The sequence below is a fragment of the Drosophila serrata genome, unplaced genomic scaffold (genome assembly GCF_035046125.1).
Source record: "Drosophila serrata isolate PLE 108 unplaced genomic scaffold, ASM3504612v1 contig_276, whole genome shotgun sequence".
NCBI lineage: Eukaryota > Metazoa > Arthropoda > Insecta > Diptera > Drosophilidae > Drosophila > Drosophila serrata.
This window is the reverse complement of record NW_028257174.1, coordinates 3509705-3533669: the sequence shown is the minus strand read 5'-3', so window position 1 is coordinate 3533669 and position 23965 is coordinate 3509705. Positions and strand designations below refer to the sequence as shown.

General features: G+C 37.8%; 1 protein-coding gene across 2 annotated transcripts in view; it reads right to left on the bottom strand.

Moving 5' to 3' along the window:
- Positions 1–10347: 10347 nt before the first annotated feature.
- LOC110180521 (uncharacterized) overlaps positions 10348–23965 on the bottom strand; it is a 104871-nt gene continuing 91253 nt past the window's right edge. For both annotated transcript variants that reach the window (XM_086835553.1, XM_086835554.1), the window contains 3 exons: positions 13001–13347; positions 12137–12801; positions 10348–12053 (listed from right to left, as the gene is read on the bottom strand). In XM_086835553.1, coding sequence (XP_086691679.1) covers positions 11247–12053; positions 12137–12801; positions 13001–13229 — 1701 coding nt within the window. In that variant the 5' untranslated portion in view covers positions 13230–13347 and the 3' untranslated portion in view covers positions 10348–11246. The remainder of the gene's footprint in view (positions 12054–12136; positions 12802–13000; positions 13348–23965) is intronic.

The window sequence follows — 23965 nt, the reverse complement described above, 5'->3', positions numbered from 1 at the left end:
TTTTCAGAAATTTCCCATTTTTTGAAAAAAAGGAAAGGGGTTACATCATTAAAATTTCAAAAAATCGGCCAAAAATTTACATATTAAATGGAGTATGCAGTTTTATTGAACTTCTAATAATTAACATCGGAACGCTTTTTAAATCGAAATTAATGCCTTTTTGGCTTAGTTATGAATTTTTTAAATTTTGGTTTGTCGACAAAATTTAAAGTATCAAGAGATATTTTGTTAACGTCTTACCTAAATTAAGAAAACCATAATTTGTATGGCTGCCACCTCCATTTGATCAAAGTCTATCAACCAACAAGCACTACATTAGTAACACATACAAAAAACACACAAAAAGAAGAAGAAAACTAAACTTCCTCTAGCTAGGGCCTTGCTTACGTATAAGACTTGAGAATCGCAGAGGAGAGCGCTCTAGGTACCAAGCCACCCTCCTATGCGATTCTCATATTTTCATGTATCTTGACTTTTGTGGGCCTTGTTTTGGTTTCAAATATTAAGAGATATTTTGTTAACGTCTTACCTTAATTAAGAAAACCATAATTTGTATGGCTGCCACCTCCATTTGATCAAAGTCTATCAACCACCAAGCACTAGATTAGTAATTTATGTAAAAACACACAAAAAGAAGAAGAAGAAAACTAAAGTTTCTCTAGCTTGGGCCTTTCTTACGTATAAGTTTTGAGAATCGCAGAGGAGAGCGCTCTGGTAGCAAGTCACCCTCCTATGCGATTCTCATAGCTTTGAGCTCCTAAAAATTAACAAGAACGTTTTCCGAATTAGAATTAATGCCTTTTTGCCTTAGTTATGAATTTTTTAAATTTTGGTTTGTCGACAAAATTTGCATATAAAAATTTAGTAAATATCAATTAAAAATGGTATTGCACCTTCAGTCAGAAGCCTAAAAGATAGTGAAGGAGTCATTTCCGACCCTATAAATCATAGGCAGTTTTATTGACCTGCTAAAAATTAACATAGGAACGCGAATTAAAATTAATGCCTTTTTGGCTGAGGTTTGAATATTTTAAGCTTTTATTAGTCTTAAAAGTTGTCAAATAAAAATAGCTATAAGTATATATTAAAAAACGCAAATATTTTAAGCTTAATTATGATTGATTTCCGATACGATCCTATAATTAATTTGCAAACTGAAATAGTATATAAACTTCCTCTTTCCGAAGTTAGTTTCCTTTCATGTTTTTATATAGAAATATTCTATATTTTTTATAAAGAAAGTGATCGTAAACTTGTTTAGGTATTTGCCTTTATTTAATGTAAAAACAATTACTTTATTCTTCTTTCAAAAAATCAAAACCCCTACCTTCAAAAATCGTTACACATTTATTTCTATAAATTTACTAAAACCACTATTTAAATTACCCCATAAAGCATTAAAAATATTCAATCATAGTTACAAGTTCTTATGTAATAATCAAATATCTTGATGAAAATTGCCTTTGAATATTTATTAATCTTTGAGTGTTTGCCTTTTGCAATTAATATTTATTTATGTATTTATTGGTGGGTCAAGTAGTGTGTTTGCATATTTTCACCTGCAGGCACAAAACGAAACAGTGTGCAAATATCCCTAAGGGCTAGTAATAATTATTCAGCGCTACTCGAAACACTTTTTCTTTCTTTTTTTTTTATCACAAATCGAATTTCCAACAGGGAAAGGACCTCACTCACACGCTGGGTTCATCTTTTCTGCATTTATTTTGTGTATTTTTTTTAGTTTCCTTGCCGCTTTTATTTTTGATTGCGAACAACAAACATTTTTGCCACGTAAATTTGTCCATATATTTGTGGGAGGAGCAAAGGACTCCTGACAGACTATACAGGATACAAGTACTTATCCCAGATATATATTCATATATATATATATGTTTTGTGGGGAAAACATGCCATGCATTTCGCCCTCTTATTTTAGTTTTTTTTCGTGGCGTTGACAATTTGCATTTATAAATTTCGTTTTCAATTTTGGGGAGCCTCCTACCAAAAAAAAATAGAACACAAAAATATATCCCAAAAATTTACACAGACAGAGAGAGAGAGAGAGAGAGAGGGGCGGTGGGGCTGACATTGTTTAGTGTCCTGTGATTGTTGATTTTAATTTATTATTGTTTATTGATAAAATGCTCGGCGGCCCTGCCAGCCAACAATTTGCATAAATCGATAAATAATGCCCCGGCGAAAATTTAGATATTTATTGCATTTCGATTCTGCCCTTTCACACACCCAAAATACACACACACACACCCCGATGTTGTGCTGCTTTTTGCTTTTGCTTTCAATTTCCGTTGAAGCATTTTACCCAATTAACTAGATTTTGTTGCCTTTGTTTGCATGGCGATTGGCCATTGGCAGGCATCATGGTCAGGATATTTGCTAGCGGTATGGCATTTTCCATTTTCCATTTCCACATTTCCCATTTTAACCCAGCTGGCATTTAGCGGAAATCGTGTGGCTGAGATCGCTGTCGAAGTTGCCTGCTTAAATTTTAAAACCCTTTGGCAATTCGGATAGTGAAAACAAAGGAAGATGAAGGATGCAGGATGCTACTGGGTGGCGCCTTATCCTTGGCCTGCCTGTGTCCTTGCATTGCAATATCAATATTTTTTACCCAGTACTTGTATCGATGGTATATGTAGGGATATATTTATGGACAGTTGTAACTCAAGAACTCTCAAGATATGTATATATCTTTTGGGTATTGTATACTTGAAGGATATTTTTAATTTCAAGCAAAAGTTTGGAATGCAAATTAAAGGTTTAAAAAAAATGGTATCAATAAATATTGATTTAACATTGCATATTTTGAGGTCTTCTCGACCTCATATCTTTTTTAAAAAGTATAGCTAAAAGGCATATATATTCTGATTCTGCATTAAAATCTAATTTTATTGGCATTAAAATATTAAAAAAGTGGAAAATTCAATTTTTGATCGATTTTTGAAAATTTTAAAAGGGGTTACATCATTAAAATTATCAAAAATTGGCAAAAATTTCAATTTTTAACTGAGCATACAGATTTAATAATCTTATAAAATCTTGCAAAGCCACGCTTTCCGAATTAAATTTAAAGCATTTTTGACTGAGTTATGAGTTTTTTTAATTTGGATAGTTTCACTAATATTGTAACTATTAATATATCAGAAGTTTTCTAAATATTTTGTAGCTAATTTTGACTTATATTTTATATTGCAGGCTTAATAAAATCAAAACTAATTAATTGATCTTTCCCATCTAAGTTTCTATTTATACTTCTCCCATTATATATTATTATTAAATTTTTTTTAATATTTACCAATATTGTTATCTAAGTGAGTAATATCGCCGTCGTAATATTCGCTTGTCTATCTGTCCAGTTGTTGGCTTTTGTTGGGCTTTTGTCTCTGTGGTCCCGGACACCAAGAACTTTTGTTTATCTGCCTGACACCGTCACTAAGCTCTGTGTCCTGCACCGGGTACTTCCCCTCCCCCAACCCTTGTCGTGGCTTTAAAACAAATGGCAGGACCTGCCAGGACCAACCCCGCTCACCACCTCCTCCTGCTGCCACTGTGCTACTGGGCCAAGTCCGCTTTTAACCACTTGGCCCTGTGGGAGCATCTCTCTTTTGCCTCTCTATCGCTTTTCTTTTGTCTTGCAGCGTTCTTCTTTTTTTCGATTTCCGCTTTGTGTTTGGTTTCGCAGGACGAGGAAGCTGTAGAATCTCGTCCTTGGAGCAACGTTCACACCGCTGGGAATACCCCTTTTTCAAGCGTTTGCCAGGTGTTTTGTTTTGTCACAGAGAGAAATTATGGGGAATATTAGTTATTGATTTAATCAAGGAATTATCCTTAGGATTCTGATGGTTCTGCCTGCTCGGAAAGCTCTAAGGATCGCTTCTTTTTAGGCAGCTATTTAAAAAATGCAGCAGTTTCTTTAATCCGCCTTCATTTTTCTGCCTTTTTCCCTGAACTGAACTTTGTCTTTTTTACTCCTTGTTTAGTTTTATATTTTTTTCCAGGACCCTCCACTTTATATCCTTTTTTTCCATTTCTTTGTTTCGCTGTGCTTTCCCTTGCCTTTTCCTTTTTCCCTTTTCCTGCATTTTCTTTTTTCAATTTCTCCGTGTGGCTTGTGGTTTCCTGCCGCTGATTCCGGGACTCTCTGTACTCTCCGTACAGTCCCCTGGGATACTTTCTCGCCTTTTGTGTTGGATCCTCTGGTTCCTGGTTATCCTCGTTGCCATTGCCTATGCATAATTCTTTTATCTCCACTGTATGCCCCCTTCACATCCTGCTAGAGCCTGGCATGTCCTTGCCGCTATACTTTCGCCGCTATTGATGGCTTGTTTACATTGTGCCGCCGCCGAGCCGCGCTCGCAACTCCCAGGCCATTTGTCTATAATTGACTAATCGACAGGCGGCGTTGGTCCTTCCAAGGATCTGCAGTATCTGCAGGACATGCGAAGGAAATGAAGGGAAAGGGAAGTGTAAATGGTAAATGACCAAAAGAGCCAGAGTGAATGCAATGGGGGAAAAAAAGGGAACTGTGTCACTGGCACTGCAGGCAGCGACAGCTGAAGCCACAAAGGATGTGGCAGGACCAAGAGACTACAGGGTCAGTCTTTAAAATTAAGTAAGGAATGGAAATAATAAATATAAAGAAGAATGGGGAAAACCTATTTGATATATAAACAGTATCCTAAGGACATCATTCCTCTAGCACATTAAACCCCTGTCACTGGCTTTTTAATCATGGCTTTAAGCGCTGCTCTCAACTGACATTTTGTGGCAGCTTAGCTGTTGGCCAAAAGTCAACGGAGAAAGGGAGAAAGGTCAAAGGACACGGCAGGAGGTGGGAGTACTCCCACTCACATTATCCTGACAAACGAAAGCGAATTGAATTAGCGCCAAATTCCGTTCTCAATTAAGCGTATAATTTCCATTGTCCCCGTCTGTGTCTCGGCCATTTGGATATGACCACTTGGCGCAAATATTGGCCACGTTAGTACTGCATGTGTGTGTGTGTGCTACAAGAGAGGAGTATGAGAGTTGCTCTCCGCTGTGCGGTTAATTAGATTGCGAGCAATAATATTGCATGAGCTCTGGCAAATCGGGGGCAACTTTGCTTTCCACAGTGGCCACAGGTAGGCGGAGGCATAGAAGGTCGCTCTTGGGTCAGGTGCAAGCGCGGATGCTGCAGGTAGCACACACGCACACACTCGCCACACACACATGGACTTTGGACGGAAGCACTGGCATGCCAAACACTCATATGCTGTGTACACTTACATGTAATTAGCATTTCCTGTTTGGTTTCCCAATCTTGCACGCACACACACACACGCCCAGGTGGGGCACGTGGGGAAGGGGGGGTACAGAGAGAGGGGTCAAAGGTGAGCAAGAGAGAGACGGACATAATTAGGCTGGCCAAAAATCAAACGCCATCTGCATTCAAATTCAAATTGAGATTGCTGTGCAGATTCGGTTGCGAGTCAGAGCGGCCTAGGAGTTGCCTATTACACTGAGAGATAAAATGGTACAGGAAAATAAGCAAATAAGGTAAGATTTTATCAAGAAACAGAGCCTAAGACTAAGGAGATTATGATTTTCAAGGAATTTCGTAACAAGAAATAGAGTTCTTCAGGGGTTTCCAAGTTTACAATCTGGCAAATGCTGTCTATAAATAATATTTAACCTAGAAAACTATCAGTCAATGTTTTTTCTAGCTAATTTCTAGAGTTAATTTTAAATGATTTTGAACCTATAACAATTTTTGCAATATTATTTATACTTAAGACCCAAACTACATTAAAATATAGAAAGCAGATTATTTTAAAAGCCCATAAAGAAACACTAAGCTTATTAAATTAGAAAATAAATAATAATACATAATTTTATCAGCACAATTCAAAGGAAAACAAAGCAGTTTAAGAAAAACAGAAGAAAGTTAACTTCGGAAACCGAAGTTTTTATACCCTTGAATTTTGATCATAAAAATCTTTATAACTCAACCAAAAATTCATTAATTTTCAATCGGAAAGCTGTCCTATGTTAGTTTTTAATAGTTTAATAAATCTGTATACTCAATTTAAAATGAATTTTTGCCCGAAAATTTGAAAATTTTAACGATGTAACCTCTTTCCTTTTTCAAAAAAATTGAAAATTTGTGAAAAATATTTTTTTTTGCAGGAGATGGCTAGAAAAATTTGTATTTTAATGCTGATCAAGAATATATATGGTTTATAGGGTCGGAAATGACTCCTTCACTTTCGTTTAAGAGTCTGACTGAAGGTGCAATACTATTTTTAATCGATATAAACTACATTTTTATATGCAAATTTTGTTGAGAAATCAAAATTTCAAAAATTCATAACTAAGCCAAAAAGGCATTAATTTTAATTCGGAAAGCGTTCTTATGTTAATTTTTAGTAGCTCAATAAAACTGCATACTACTTTTTAAATGTAAATTTTTGACCGATTTTTGAAAGTTTGAACGAAGTAACCCCTTTCCTTTAAAAAAAAAAAAAATTGAAAATGTCTGAAAATTTAATTTTTCTTACGGAGGTAACCATAAAGATTCGCATGTTGATGCTGATCAAGAATATATATAATTTATAGGGTCGGAAATAATTCCTTCCCTATGTTCTTATCTTCTGACTGAAATTATAATAACTTGTATGTTCAGGCATAAATAAATAATTAATAATAAATTAGTTTTGTTGCAGAATTCAAAGGAAAATAAATATATTTTCGTATTTACCTGTATTATTATAAAGAATTCCTGTTGAGCTGGTTTTCCAGTGACTTCCTTTGGGATGTGAGTGCTTCACCTTCGAGACAAATGAGGTTCTCTGCAATTTCTGGACCAAAAACCCAAAGTCAAATTGCCAGTCAGTTAGTTAGTCAGTCACCTGGTCTTTCCTGTCCTGTCCTTTAATTGCGGATTTAAATTTTTAAACCGCGCTCTTTATTCGCAGATTTATGCGCATGCATTATGAATGCATATTGCATATTCCACAGAGTGGCTCTGGGACTAGGGGATTTTAATTAGTTTGCCGCATTTGCATTCGCATATTTTTATTCGCTATGCAAAACTCATCTCTCTATATATATTCTGATATATAACAGAGTATATATAAGGTATACATATATATAATACGGATGTATATAATCCATTTCATGGCACAAGGAAGCTGTGAATTTTCAATCACAAGTCGGTGCTGGCATAACCATCAGCACTGCCATTATCATCATTATCCTCATCATCATCTGCGTAGCCGTCGTCGTCATCATTATCCTTTGGGCCATGAGGTTTCCTTGTGCAGTCCATAAACTGCTCTTACCCAATTTTCTACACCGAAAACTTTTCCCCTTTTTCCGCCTCGTGTGTGCCATATAAATAAACATAATCGTGAAACAAGGCCAAGGATGCGGAGGCGTTTCAGGATGTGGAACAGGATGCGGAGCTCTCTCTCTCTCTCTCTTAAATGCTGCGGAATTTTAATAGTTCACGTAAATGGTTTTTGTGGCGTTGGTAATGTTTATTAACCAACTTAGACGCCAAGGAACTTCGTAGCGAGCTCCAGCTTCTGTTCGTCCTGCTGGTCCTCCAGTGGAGCGTGTTTAATGCTCACTTAAGTTGCGTTTATACAAATTTTGCCGCCCCTTCAAGAATGGTGTTGCTTCGGCTTTGGCTTCAGCTCCTTGCCACTGCCTCTGCCTTTTGTCTTTCGTCCTGTCCGGTGGTAGAAAGTTTTGTGTGCAGTGGCTTAAGGTATCCTGCTCCTTGGCAAAGTGGATTCATTTGTGCCTGGGTTCTGGGTCCTGGAAACTAAATGCTTTGTTGTTTACATTCCTGGAAGTTTTGTGTCTCACGTCTTGGGCACACTTCTTGCGTCCCATCTTTAAAACAGAAAGGAAGCTAACTTCGGCACGCCGAAGTTTATATACCCTTGCAGATAGAACTTCGATGACTAGGAATCCATACAATATAAATTATATATATTATGTTAAAAAACAATGAAGTAATACCTGCTTTCATTTCATTCACCTATACATATTATATTTGTAGCTTAACATTTAACAGATTTGCATTTCTCCTCTACATCAAACGATCGTTTGTATGGCACCTATATGATATAGTCGTCCGATATTCATAAAATTTGAAGCAAAATTTAAGACTAATATTAAATGGCTATATCTCAAATTTGATGAAAATTTGTTGAAAACTGAAAATGTTATAATTTTTAATTGAATTAATTTCTCGATCGTTCCTATGGGAGCTATATGATAAAGTTGTCCGATTTTCATTAAATTTTAGAATAATATGAAATGGCTATATCTCAAATTTGATTAAATTCTGTTGAAAACTGAAAATGGTATAATTTTTTTGGTAAAAATATTCCGATCATTCCTATGGCAGCTATATGATATAGTCTTTCGATCCGACCCGTTCCGACATACATATATACGAGTGAGAGTATATAGAAGACTAACTACAAAGTTTCATTCAGATAGCTTCAAAACTGAGAGACTAGTTTGTGTAGAAACGGACAGACGGACAGAAGGACAGACGGACATGGCTAGATCGACTCGGCTGTTGATCCTGATCAAGAATATATATACTTTATATGGTCGGAGGTGCCTCCTTTACTGCGTTGCAAACTTCTGACTGAAATTATAATACCCTGCATAAAAAGGGAGAACCCCAAAGTATAAAGCTTTTTGGTTTGCTTTTTTGTAAATTTTTATTCTTCAATCACTTTGTTCTCATATCAATTGTGTGTGTTGTGTTCTTTTTTATTAGCTAGGCAAAAAAAAAATATATATATATTTATATATATGATGTGTGTTTGAGGACTAAAAATTGTGGGGGATTTCCTTCACACGACTCTTGAGGTCCTTAAATGGCTAGCAACTAACATTAATACATACGATTGGCATGCATTCCTATATAACTGTATCTGTATCGTATTTAAATGTCTGTATTTAGTTTAGTTTAGTTTAGTGGCTTCTCTTAGAACTGTACACTTGCAATTTGACTAAGCTTCTATGGGGAAATGATTAATAGAAAATATATCGAAATATATCAAATAAAACAAGAAAGAAAGCTAACTTCGGCACGCCGAAGTTTATATACCCTTGCAGATAGAACTTCTGTGAATAGGAATCCATACAATATTAATTATATATATTTGTGTTAAAAAACAATGAAGTAATACCTGCTTTCATTTCATTCACCTATACATATTATATTTGCAATTTTACAGTCACAGATTTGCATTTTTCCTCTACATCAAACGATCGTTTGTATGGAACCTATATAGTAGTATAGAACCTATAGTCGTCCGATTTTCATGAAATTTGCCACAAAATTTAAGACTTATATTAAATGGCTATACCTCAAATTTGATGAAAATCAGCTGAAAACTGAAAAAGTTATAAATTTAATTGTATTGATTTCTCGATCGTTCCTATGGGAGCTATATGATATAGTAGTCCGATTTTCATAAAATTTTATACAAAATTGTAGAGTATAGTAAGATCGCTATATCTCAAATTTGAGCCAATTCTATTGAAAACTGAAAAAGTTAAAATTTTTTTTGTAAAAATTTTCCGATCATTCCTATGGAAGCTATAGGATATAGTCGTCCGATCCGGCCCGTTCCGACATATATACGAGTGAGAGTATATAGAAGGCTAACTACAAAGTTTCATTCAGATAGCTTCAAAACTGAGAGACTAGTTTGCGTAGAAACGGACAGACGGACAGACGGACAGACGGACAGACGGACAGAAGGACAGACGGACAGACGGACAGACGGACATGGCTAGATCGACTCGGCTGTTGATCCTGATCAAGAATATATATACTTTATATAGTCGGAGGTGCCTCCTTCACTGCGTTGCAAACTTCTGACTGAAATTATAATACCCTGCAAGGGTATAAAATAGTGTGTGTGTCTAGTGTAGTGTGTGTATGTGTTGTCTTCATGTGTATGTACAAGTTGAAAATTATAAGATTATATAATTATATATATAGTATATAGTGTTTATAGTGTATATAGATTGTGTAGCTTTCAAAAGGAGCAAAAAAAAAGAACTTAAAAGTTGGGTTTGTTCTCATTAGTTAGTTTATCCGATTTTAATCGGTCCTAATCCGCATATATAGTTTATACTTTATGCCTTTAACAATTTTCCTATTTACAGTTTACAACTGAAACTTGTTCAATTTTTTAAGTATTTTTCTTTCTTTCTTTTGCTTAGCATTTAGTGATATTTTTTCTTTTTCGTATTCTCTTTTGCATTTCCTGCATTCTTTTCAAGGACCTTTTCATGGCCTTCGTTTCGTTTCTTTTTTGCCTATACAAACAACAATAATATCGATTTAATCCGAATGTGAAAACAAATTATTAGCTGGTAAATCCCTCATACTCTTTTTATCCTCATCCTTCGATTTATAATTCTTAATAAACATCATCAGTCTTGAACTTAGTTTAGGTTTCATTATGATTTTCCTAGCCATTTCACAATGTCTTACAAATCTTTCTTGTGTGAAATTGGCCTGATTTTTATCTTTTTTTAAAAGTTGTGACTTTATGTCTTTTTCATTGTTTTTTTTTTTGTGAATGGAAATACATAATTTGCAAGGGGAGTAGGTTTAGGTTAATGGGGGGTTTCAGGATGTAGGTTAATCTAGGAAACTCTCTACCATCCAGGTTCGAAGGCACGATTTCAAAAGTGTTCTCTTCCCAATTCATCGCAACTAACTAACACCACTTCTACTGTTTACACTAACCATATATACCCTTAGAGGAGCAGACTTTTCCCTAGGTTTCAAAGCCAATTTCTAAAAGATTTCAAACAAAACACTACAAATATTAAAAGAAAATAAAAGACTTAAAACAAACGGAATTGGTCTGGGGGAAATGCTGTCTCTGGTATATATGGGGTCTTGGATGGGAACTGCAACTGGACATAATATACTAACTAAACTGGGAGATGATCTTAAATCGGATCTCTTAAGAGATCTCACAGGGATCTCAAAGTGATCTCAGAGTGATCTCAGAGTCTTCTTAGAGACATCTCTCCTTTTCTCATAGTAGACAAACAACTCAAAGGGGGCACGGTGGTTTTCTTCGGAATGGTGCTCAAACGAAGAACTCTTCGTTGCCAAGACTACTGCCGGACGCTTCCACCAGTTGCCATGGCCAGGACCATCCGCCACCGCCACCCCCAAGGAGTGTGAATCACCGTTCCGTTGAATGTGTGGTTGCACCACCGCCCAAACCACTGCTACTGCCTCCCGAACCGGAGGCTGAGTTTAATCCTTGACGGCGAAAGAAACCCAGCGTATCAAGCGCCTTGATAGTGCGTCGTATCAGTTCATCTTTGTATTTCCAAATGGTTTTATCCTCCACGGAATGCTCACGATATTCCTCGCAGCTTTTCTTCAACGTTTTAACGCAATCTGCGCGATAATGCTGCAGTTGGGCATCTTGTGTATCCACCGGATATGATTTGCAAACGCCTCCAAGACAACTCAGTGGGAAGTGATTGTGCAAGGTGAGTACTCGCTCTGGATCGTGGAAACATTTCACATACTGATTCGGTTTCGTATAGTTCTTGGCTCTATGTACATGCTGCAGCATGTGCATATACTTTGGGATATCCTTATGCCAGCCATGTTCATGTTGCTGATCATCCAGGAAATACACATTCCTAAAGTTGTAACTATGGAAGCCATCGGGCTTAATCTTCCTCGATTCGGGTCGCACTTTATCCATTAACTCGGACCAGAGAACAGAGCCACCTTTGGGCATGATCACCTCATCAATGTCCAGCAGGGCAATGTAGTCATACAAATAGAGATTCTTGTACAGACAATCATTGTAGGGTATCACTTCGTTCTGTCGCTTGTGATTCGTTTTCTTGGTGAGATATAAATGCTGGAATCCTGGGACATTTGGCTGACCACCAGGCAGGGTAAGAGGTATAACCTGAACCTTGCCCTCCTGCTCATAGTGATTCAAAACCTTGGTGATGTTGGGATGGACCTGTGATAATAAGGAAGAGTAAAGGATATAGATTATAAAAGAATATTCCAAGAGAGATTATAGATCTATAGATTGATACCCACCTGCAGATTGTAAAAGTATATCTTATCTGCTCCCAAGATATTCAGCATTTCGATCCATTCAATCAATCGCACACTCAAATCATCGTACAGAAAATCCAAACCCTTGACACAGACGGCAAAACCCTTCTTCTGGTCATCCGGAGGACGATTGTAAATAACTCTTAAATTATTTGTAGCCGTATCGCATTCCTTTTCCACCATTGACACCGAACTGGGCACAACTCCATGAAAGGGTTTTGGTATCTGGCAGGCAATTAAATACGGCTGATAGATGCCCTGCTTATAGTTGCCCCATTTGTTGTACCAAATGTACTTGTACTCAAAGGTCTTCACTATGAAGGGTTCCTTTTGGCCATCAAACCAGAATTGGCAATAGGTTTTTACCTTGGGCTCAATGCGATCAATCATGCCCAGAATGCGTACAGTGGGTCCTAGGAGTGAGGTTCTTCGTATATCATAGTAGGCACCAAAAAGTTGGAATGTACCATTCGAGGTTCGCAATGTTTGCCAATAAATATTGTTAAATTCCAACTCAAAAATTGAGGGGTACTTGGCGCAGGTGGAGGACTTTTGTTGCAAAAAGTTCTTGTTTTTGCTCCAGTAAGCAATTGGCAGCGAAGGAATGCGGGATTCCACATCACGAACCAGCTGATCATCATCCATAGCTGTGAATAATATAAATATTATTATTAATATTGCATCATTTCGAGTTTAATTCCTATTTTTAAAGCCTTAAAAAGGCTCTAAATGGAAAGTAAATAGCAAAAGAGTTTAGCTAGCAAACACACTTGGTTAGCTTTTCGCACACTTTATGCAGTTAACCAAGTGTTAATAGCTTTGATTATCAAGTTAGTTTTGCCTCACCTGTTCGATTGTCCACTAATATCTCGCTGGGATCAAAGTGATCTGTGGTGGTGGATGTCGTCTCCGCATATCGCATATCCTTTTGCAACAAAATGCGTCCATTGAGTGGCACTTGCTGGTACTCCTGTGGCACTAGATTTGTGCCATGCATTTTGAACAGACCGATGATGACAAAGGACCAGACGCATAGCGAGAACAGGATTTTCAGGATCACCTTGGAGTGGGCCATGGCGGTTTTTGTTGTTGTTGTTGTTGTGTGAGTTTTGCGCTTTGGTTTTTCTTTTTTTTTTCTGTTCACTAGGGTTCCCCCGTAGATCCGGGTATCCCTTTTATCTCCCTCGATTCAACTGCATAAAATGGTAAGGAAGTAAAGAATCTAAATGAGAAATGTGGTCTCATTAAGGCTGAGTTTCACCCTCCCCATCTCTAATCGAGTGTCATCACTCATTTTTAAATATGGCGGTCAGCATGGTCAGGATATTTCCGTTTCCTGTGCTGCCTCTCTGCTCCATCTCTCTCTTGCCCAATGTCAAGTTTTAATATTTTCAAGCTTGGGGCCAGAAATCAACGCTGCTCAGGATAAGGGGAGAATGGCAAGGTCCTTTTGGGTAATGGAAAACAATCTAAAAATGGCACAGCAAAGGGCAATGGAATAGGTACACTGGTTTTTTTAGATATCTTTCCCTTAATTTTGCTTTAAAAATCAAGCTAATCTTAGTGGCTACCCCTTTTTTTAATTATAAATCAGACTTGGTACAAGATTCACTGTTCCCCTGGGCTCTACTCTCCCAAAACCCTCCCACAGTAACACTGCAGGCGACAATCTGTTTGTGTATCTGCGCTTTTGTATCTTTGCAATTGCGAGTTGTGCGTGCGACAAGGGAGGACGCCTTTAGCATCCGGGATTCAGTATCCAACATCCAACCATCCTACAATCCGTCTGTCCATCTATCCATTCACTCAGCCAGCAGTGGAAACTCTAAACTCTGGCATTGTGTCTGGCGGCAAGGAGGCCTTCTAATATTTATGACATTGCATCCAGTGTTGTGCTCTGTACACCATACCCCCAAAATGCTTCGGGGGCAGGACCACACGCATCCATAAACAAAACGCCGACTCAATGCCTGGTGGCCTCGGGTGGATGAGATGGATGCTCCCAATCCCCCCAATCATTCTACCAGAGTTTCAATTGACGGCGAGTGTCCGAGTGTGGCTCCCGGCTGCTGGGATCACTGCATGGCAGCCTCACATTGGTTGCCAAAGAGACAAGGATACTCTAAAGATACTAAAGGATACTTCCAGTAATTTTTATATATAATCGAAGAAGTTGAAAGAAACTCAAGCTTTGCACTCAAATCCAGACTGATATCAAATGGGATTTGTTCAAGTTTTTTTTTTTGCTACGAAAACTTGTTGCTAAACTTGCTGCATTGGAATCCTTTACAGCCGCAGGATGTTTTTCAAAAAGCAAGCAAGAGAAAAAACCCCAAGTTTTTGTACTCAAACGTTTTCCATTTCATTTGCATGAGCCTGGAAAAGTTTTTGCAACAGAAATGCAAAAGATACAAATGCAGATACATCAAAAGTAAGACAGGTTGCATCTCTGAGATATAGAGCTACTTCTGCAGAGATTTATTTGATTTTAATCAGAGAAGAAGGTTCAAGGCCCCATATTCACCCCAAGGGGTATCCATCGACCAACCACCACTTAACCACTTAACCATTTAACATAACATGGCTCAGAGTAACAGAGGTAGAGACCATGGTGTACCCATAAATTGGCAGAGTCCGTATAACGATTTGGGTCAATTTGCCATTAAATACGCGTCATGCTTATGCGATTACCCCGATATGCTGGATAGAACCAACAAGTTCTTCTCGGTCTCTCCAAACCATTAATTTGCTAGGCAAAACAGGTTCGATCTTTGTCAGAAAAACAAAAAAAATCATACGGAATGTGTGTCGCACCCAGAGCGGGAATATAAAAATAAAAAAATAAAGAACAACACAACTTGAAACTTGAAACGTAGCTCGGATACAGATAGAAATTTTAATGATGCCTTTAACTATTTTTGGGGGGCTACCAAAATGGGTCAATGAGCCTCGATGACTTTTACAATTCTCTTCTAGCTCTTACAAGAATTTTGGCAATTAAACCCCGACAAAATAAAATAAAAAACCAGAGAGAACCCGAATCTGGTGAGGAATTATGGAGATATATATAAACCTTCGTGCATTGATCTCTAAGTTCATTGATCCGCAGAGGAGAGAATAATGAGACTTGGATCTCAAAGATACTATACACTTTGTTAATTAATCTTGTTTAAATAAAGATAGAGATTAACTAAACTCTTTTGAGTAGTTGCTAAAAGTTAATCCACTTGGATTAAATCTATTATTTATTATATTTGTTGAAAAACTGATGTTCTTTAAACAAGCTTAAGATCTTGGAAAATTTCTGCTTAAGCTTGAGGAGAATAAAGCTAAACCTACCTCAAGGATTTTACTTAAATAAATCTCATAATAATATTGTTTATTATACTTAATAAGCAGCTGTAAAAACAGTACCATAAACTGTAGATAATTATGTTTTTTTCTGATTAGAAAATTCTTGAAAAATAAAAATTAAAGGTGTGAGCTCACTAAAGGAGAGAAAAGATACTATATAAAACATTGTAAAAGATACTCCTGAAGCTGGCTGATGACAATGCCGGAAACCTTGGTGGTCACACACACGTAATATCTATAAATGTTGTCACATTCCACTAACAATCATAACTTGTTTCACTGATTGATTTATCGCCTGCTTGGAAGCGAAGTTGAAGCTTTGGGTTTTTGAGTTACTCATTAGCATTCTATTTATAGGAAGAGGAGCCACAGGTGCAAAGTTTGTGAGTCAGTCATCATTCCAGCATCATCATCATCATCAGCGTTAAATGCAGATGAGTTTCGGATTCAATGAACCTCAAAACACCGAAACACCAAAACACTAAACACTAAAACACTAAACTATTTATGTATTCGCTAGAATTGGCTTTGAAGAAACATGCGTAAATTAAACGAAATGAAATGGAATAGAATGGCAGCGGCACAAAGTGGCACAAAGATCCGTTTCAACTCAGATACAGATACAGCTATAGCTACAGATACAGATACATTTTGTATCCGAAAGTGCCAAAAGTCGAGCGAGGGGCGCATTTAAAATGCAAGGCAGACGGCAAAAAGTGGCGCAAATGAACTTAAGTATTTTTTTTCGCCGCTGCCGCCAAGTGTTGAGATGCCAGCTGTATCTGTATCTGTATCTGCTATCTGGGCATCCGTATCCCCCCTCTCAGATGTAGCTGTATCTCTTCGCTGTATCTGTATCTGTGTTGCTTCTTTTTTTAATTCGCCTCACATCCTTTTATTTGCGTACGTGTGCGGCACAACTTGGCGGGCTCCTTCTTGAGGCTTTTTTCCCCCTAAAAAGAAGAACGATTGATAGCAAAATGATTTCTCAATATGTCGCCTAAGTTGATTTTCCGCTTTTCCGTCTTTCTTTTTTACCCCACCAAATGAAATTTGTTTTTAGCTGCTACACATTTCCCTAAGCATCCGGCGGATACATTTCAGACTCGGGAGCTAAAAAAAATTAAATTACAGATATGTATATAAAATATAATGTACTTCTAGAAGCTTTTTTTGGCAATTATCATGGCCCATTGCCACGTGCCTCCTCCAATGGCCATTAAAATTCTGGTAAATGAACATTTAATTTCAATTAACAGGCAAAACAGCAGCAAAAGTTACTAAATGTTTTCGAAACTAAATTGCGTAGAGTTAAAGCTCAAAAAAAAATTATAGAAGGGGGTTAGAAGAGAGGTAGTAGCCACTGATTATTGCGATTATTTTCTGTTCTGACCGGATACTATTTATGGCCATAAGTGCCTCTTCTCGGCAGCAGCAGCAAATGTATCTCATAAATTCAGAGGCAACAAAACCGCAATGAGAGAGCAGAGCAGAGTAGAGCAGGGAGTGCAATCATCGCAATGTTGCTGCAATTGTTTGTTGTTGTCAGTGATTTAAAATTTATAACAATTAACAACAAACAATGCGGCAAATTGTCAAAAGACACGAAACGGGCGATGGCCAATATGCAAATGGAAATGGCCAAATGGCAGTGGAAGAGTGGAAAATTGCGAATGGCGAATTGTGAAAATGCGAAAATGTGAAAATGTCAGGGCGGGAGTGAAAAGTGCGACATGCAACAACAACTGCCGCAACAATGCAATCCGGCAATCGGCCATCGGAATCGGAATCGCAATCCAAAAGAGGCAGGAAGGATGAAACATGAAACAGGGACATGTCCATGTCCAACTCCAACTCCAACTCCAACTCCAGCTCCAAGACCAATGTCCAAAGTCGGAGACCGAGTGGGAGTTCCGTGGTCATGCCTCCAACACATTCCTCTTGTTAATAATGCAAGGACTTTGGCTCCTTTAAGGCTCCTCCTGTCGTAATTAACTCTTCATGAACTCACACACGAACACAGAGAACAGGGAAGGATACAGCACTCTCTTAAGCATTGATTAATATTTTGTAGGTCTTCTTTAAGTCTACATATTAATATTCTTGAGTTCTTTTAATTTGGAATTTATTAAGGAACTTTGTATACTAAACTCCTCTCTCACAAGCTTTGAAACAGATGGATGACTTAGCAGACATAATAATTATTTGCATATATATATATACAGAGATATATATTCAGCTTTATTAACCACTTTAGCTGGAGGAGTTAATTACGTCTTTTGTTTGTTTTGGAGAGTAAATATCTTCAAGATACTTGTGTTTACTCATACTAATATGAAGCAAAGATACTTTTAAAGAGATAAAGTAGTTCAGCTTTATCAAGAAACTCTTCTTAGAATTTAAGAAGATAATATCAGCAAGTATCTATGACCAGAATGTACATACCTATGATCAGTAAGTATCAATGAACATATAGTAACTCTGATCAGTAAGTATCTATGACTTGTAAGTAAGTATGTATGATCAGTTACTAACTTTGAACACTAATAAACAATGATTTGCAACTTTTGTAACACAACACATTTCTGGGACTTGGTAGGCAGCAGGCACTTCGTTCCGGGGATGTGAGAACCAGTTGGGAATTATATGCATGTGCGAGATTTGTTTTGGAACGAATTTAAGAGCAAGTTATTTGAATGAAACTATGGAGTTATTCTTATATATTATTTTCTTAGTATATAAGTCGGAGCATGGCGAATCGGTGGACAATATATATACATACACTGCGCGTCATCAGATTAGCGCCCCTTGAACATTCTCGGGTAATGTCCAATATTATCCAAACTATCAAGGCTAAAGCCATACAACTTTTTTTGACGATACTTTTAATAATATTCTTCAAAATAAGATAAGGTACATAATGATAAGTATAACAATAATATTTTATTTATTTGAAAAGAAAATGTATACCAAAAATATGAATTAAATTTTGCGTCATCAGATTAGCGCCTGTAAATTCAAATTTAGTTATTTCGCGTAATTTTTGGCGTACAGTTGTGAAATTTTTTGTGCTGATTAATTGAATAATTGTTTATAAACTAAGAATCAAAATGGGTAAAGGAACTGTCCTATCTTTAGAAAAAAATTTAAGATCAAAGCCTTTAGTGAAAGTGGCTTATCTTTACATTAAATTGCTGAAAAAATGGGAAGGCATCGAAAAACTATAGCCAGTTTTCTTTAAAATAAACAAGGCTATGGTAAAAATATGAAAGGCGGTAACAACAGAGTTCTTTCCGAAGCAGACATTCGGTCTATAGTTAGACATGCGTCTAATTCACACGACTCTTCTACCAAAATTAAAGAAAAAAGCGGTGTGGAAGCTAGCAAGTCTACGGTATTACGAGTCATAAAAAAAGCAGAACACTTGAAAAGACTAAAACTAAAAAAAAAAAACACAACTAAATATGTTACGAAAGGAAATGCGCCTAAATTTTGCTCGCTCGCATATGACATGGTCGAAGGAGTGGCGCTTTGTAGTCTTTTCCGATGAAAACATATTTAATTTAGAAGGCCCTGATGGCTATAATTATTATTTCCATGACATGCGTAAAGAAGAGCGTATTTTAGATCGTTTACATAGCCGGGTAGGTGTTGTAATGGTATGGGGAGCCATATCCCATTATGGCACCTATGAGTTACAATTTCTCATCCCAAAAATGAACGCCGTGGCGTATAATAATCTTTTAAAAACGGCTTTCCCACACTTCCAAAATTGTTTTGGAAATCTTAAATGGCGTTTTCAACACGATAACGCTCCAATCCATACTGCCCGATCTTTAAGATCGTGGATACAGGGCCAAAACGTTGATGTCCTGGAGTGGCCGCCGTACTCTCTGGACTTAAATATAATAGAGAACGTGTGGGGATGGCTCTCGAGAAAAGTATACGAGTCCGGAAAGCAGTATAGTACAAAATTGGAGCTCATCGACGGGATTAAAGAAGCTTGGTCTTCAATATCATTACAATACGTTGAGAAATTGTACGAGTTACTTCCCAGCAGGATCTGTGAGGTCCTGGAAAATGGGGGCAGGACCACCCACTATTAATTTGATTAGAAAATAAGTAAATTATAAGATAAAACATAAAACACTACTAGTTGTTAAGCATTAAGTGAAAATTCATTAAATTTAAGCAGGGGGCGCTAATCTGATGACGCAAAATTTAATTCATATTTTTGGTATACATTTTTTTTTCAAATAAATAAAATATTATTGTTATACTTATCATTATGTACCTTATCTTATTTTGAAGAATATTATTAAAAGTATCGTCAAAAAAAGTTGTATGGCTTTAGCCTTGATAGTTTGGATAAAATTGGACATTACCCGAGAATGTTCAGGGGGCGCTAATCTGATGACGCGCAGTGTATATATATATATATATAGCTGCTATAGAAACGATCGGAAAATTTTAAGAAAAAATATGTATAATTTTTCTAGTTTTTAACAGATTTTCATTAAATTTAATATATTGCCAATATATATTAATATAGAATTTTGTGTAAAATCGGACTACTATATCATATAGCTGCCATACATATAATATATATATATATGTAATTAATTTTGTATTGATTCCTTGTGATCGAATTGCAATCTAAAAACTTCAGCGTGCCGAAGTTAGCTTTTTTTTTTTCTTGTTAAAGATATTTTTAACCCCGTAATTCATAACAAAGTTCTTTCTACTTCCATTTTAATTATTCAATAAGCAATCTTGTCTATTTATAAACTGTAAACAATGCTTGTCACGAGCTAAACGCTGTCTTAACAATTTTTCATTCTACGCTATTATTTATATTTCTCTTTTTTTTTGTTGTTTTGGCGACAATCTGTGAGTTGCGCAATCCGCTTGCGTCACCCTTTAGATGCGACATGGAGATGGAGTTAAAGTTGCAGTTGGAGACACAGCACGACGATTCCTTGACCCACAGCAATAGCTGCAGCAGCTACGAGGCTGTATCTACTGTAAGTATCTCCACGTAGTTTATCTGTATCTGTATCTTTTGTGCGGTGCATCTTCTATTCGTGCCGACCTATTATGGCAATTTCCAAAAAGGGGGGAGTGAGGCTGGATTGAGGCCCCCACACATGGCTGCTGTGCACTGCCAATTGGGAAACAATTTCGCAGAGGAGCAAATCAGCGTTTAACCAGATGCAACACACACAACCCACAAAAGACTACAAAAAACTACAAAAAAATAAAAAAAAGAGCTAAACTTTTGGCCGCACGTTGTCTATAAATGCGACACGAAATGCTTGGCTTCGAGGGCGAATGTTGCAGTCACAGTTGCTGCTGCTAGTGATGTTGCTGCTGTTGTTGCTGCTGCTGCTGCTGTCGTTGCATGCCGCTGAAATCAGTGCTGCATGCCGCATGCACAAGACATATACAAGACCCACTGCGTTGCCCTGTCCAAGCAAAGCATCTTCAAGAAGCATTTTCCCCCCGGGGGACAACCTCTCGTCTTGTCTCGTCTCAAGCCGCTTATCTGGCCGTAGTTTTTCCCCCACTCTCACTCCCCCCCCCCCAAAAAAAAATACACTCACAGAAAATCTAGTTAGCTTATAAGTTTTGAAAATCACTTCAATTGCATTGCATTTCTTTGACTGCATGTCAGAGTTTCTGTGAGTTTCTGCGTATTTGATTTTCTTGTCACGTTTCAGCTAACAACATAAGGAAGCAGTCAAATGCACCTCTCGGTCGTAGCCTCTTTTTCCAGTCACTCAGTCAGCCAGTCAGTCAGTCATATGGACCAGTATATATATATATATATATAGTTGCAGTCGTAGCCAGATCCACAGAATCAGGAACTCCTCTCTTTCTCTGTGTCTCCCTGTGAGTTGTCAACGACATTTGAATGGCAGCCCAGAGGGAAGCGGCGAGGAGGAGCGTAAGGAGGTTGCAAAGTTTCGGGGATATATAGTCTCGTATCTGTGAGTTCGTCTCGCTGTCACTCAGCCGCTGACTTTGATTGCAATGCGCCAAGGATGCCTCCGATTCCGATTCCGATCTGAATCCTTGATGCAAGCAGGCAGCAGGAGCAGCATCCTGAATCCTGGAGCAACTCCCAGCAACTCACGACTCCTGCAACTGTCGCCTGAACTAACATTTTCGGAAATTGTCAAGGCGGTGAAGGGTATATTGGGAGAGAGCATCCTATTTCCACCACCAGCAGCCCGCTTAATGTGGCGGCAATAAGTCAATAGATTCCGTTGCAAGGTGCTAAGCTGATGGATGCTCCAGCCATCCATTGCAATAGCAAAGACAAAGGCAAAGGCATTTGGGAGCGGAGCAACGGAAGCCAGGTAGCAACATTGCAGGTATAACGTTGTCTATTGACGTGAGACAATTACGTGAGCAAATTGCAAAATATTTGCCTCGGTAAATGCGACATGTGAGACAGGCGACAAGGCTGATGCGACATGCGATCGATGTTTTTGTAGATATATATATATATATTTATCTACGATATTCTATCCCACGTAACTTGCATCTTACGTTATTTGGGGGGAAATGAAATCAATTCAATTATTGATAAATTAAATGAAGTGAAAGTAATGGATGGGCAGATATAAATTCATAATAGAATTTATAAGAAATTGATTAAATTACTAAGGAATTAAGGATGTCCTTAATAATATTTTAAATGCTAATTCATAAGGCGTAACCCATCTTATGCATTCATATTGCCATTTCTTAAAGGTTCCAGCTAGCCTCGTTTGAAAGTTTCAACTTAAAGCACCTTAAAAGAACATCCTTGACTTTAAAATCAAATTCAATCAATATACAGCACAAAACTAACTAACCTAATAAGCCATAAAATGTACAAAAATTAAGTTAACTATATTTCGGAAGAAGGAAAAAAAGAGCATATCCTCAACGCAATTACTCGACGTTTCAATATAATACAACGACGTGACACAATTACGTGAGTGGGTTACGCGACGTAGCCGGAATAGTGGACCGGAAAATGGTTAGCAAAGAGCTCAGGGAGGCAGAGAAAATAGGGAAAGGGAGAGAGACTTTTCACGTATATCTCCCCTTCACCTCCCCCGGAAGGCATTACAATGCTATCTACGGCCGGACAGCTTTTACGGCTATGGCTACGTATTGTTACGCGACGGAACGGACTATGGCTACGTAAAGCAAACATCATGCCGGGGCGAAAGGCAAACAACGGAAAGTGAGAAGTGCCACAAAAACGGGCAGCAAATGGCTGCCACTTGCAATGGCAGTTGCAGCAGCAGCAGCAGCAGCAGCAGCAGCAGCAGCAGCAGTTGCAAATAGCAGTTGTTGTCGTTGCACTTACAACTACAGTCATGGCCAAGGCAATAGAATAGAGCGAACTGGAAACAATTGCGAATCTCAAGAGGCGCCCAAAAAAAAAAAAAAATGTCATGGGTATAAATGTAAAGGAAAATACAATGTTTGTGGCATTTGCCTATGAAAGAGATACACTGGGGAAAATGGAAAAAAGGGACAAATTGTTGGTAATGGAAAACTTGTTAAAACAAAGCTATAACTATGGATTGTATATTGTTTTCTGCTTTTTATTTACACATTTGTCTTTCTGGTAACTTTAAAGGTGCTAAAAATAAGTGTATAAGTATGCAGCATCTGCTGTTCCCTATTATTAATTTCTCTTTTTATTTCTAAGACAAATATTTAGTAATTATTTCCTGGCAAAGGTTTTATTTCTTGAATTTTCTTTATAATTTCAAAAGCACCAAAATTTTTCCCCTGTGCTGGCCATTATTTTTCGGCTCTTCAAGTTGTGTTCGCCGCGGTTCGGTCCCCATTTGATGGCGACTCTTTGGTTTTTTTGGTTTGGTTTTTTGGTTTGGGTTTGGGTTATGGTTGAGGGGTCTTGGTCTTCTGGTTCTGGTTCTGGATTCCCTTTTGCCTCCCCCTTTTTTTTGTTGCCGACGCTCTGAAAGGCAAAGAAAGGCACAAAGCCGGGTGCCGAGTGCCACTGCCACAGCCTCTGACTCTGCCTCAATTTGCATATGGAATTTATGCTTTTGATGGCGCTCGGCGACGCCGGCCAAAGTCAACTGCATGTTAATGAAAGCCGAGTTTACCCTCAGCAGCTCAGCAGCATCACCTCCCCCAGCTCCTGCAATCGCGACTTTTTCATGCCGCCATGCATTTTTGAAAAGCGAAAAAGTTCAAGGATTGCTGCAGACGTCGTGCTTAGATTCTCGGTTCGGATTTCGGTGCCAACCCCCAGTGGCCAGGTAACCCCAAAAGGCAACAATCAGCCCAGCACAGGCAAAAGCATAAGCACAAAGCACAAGCACAAGCACAAGCATAAAGCACAAGCAACATAAGCAGCAGTAACAGCTGGGGCAGCCCAAAACACAAACAGGCCTAAGGCCAATATCTGAACTGAACTACATA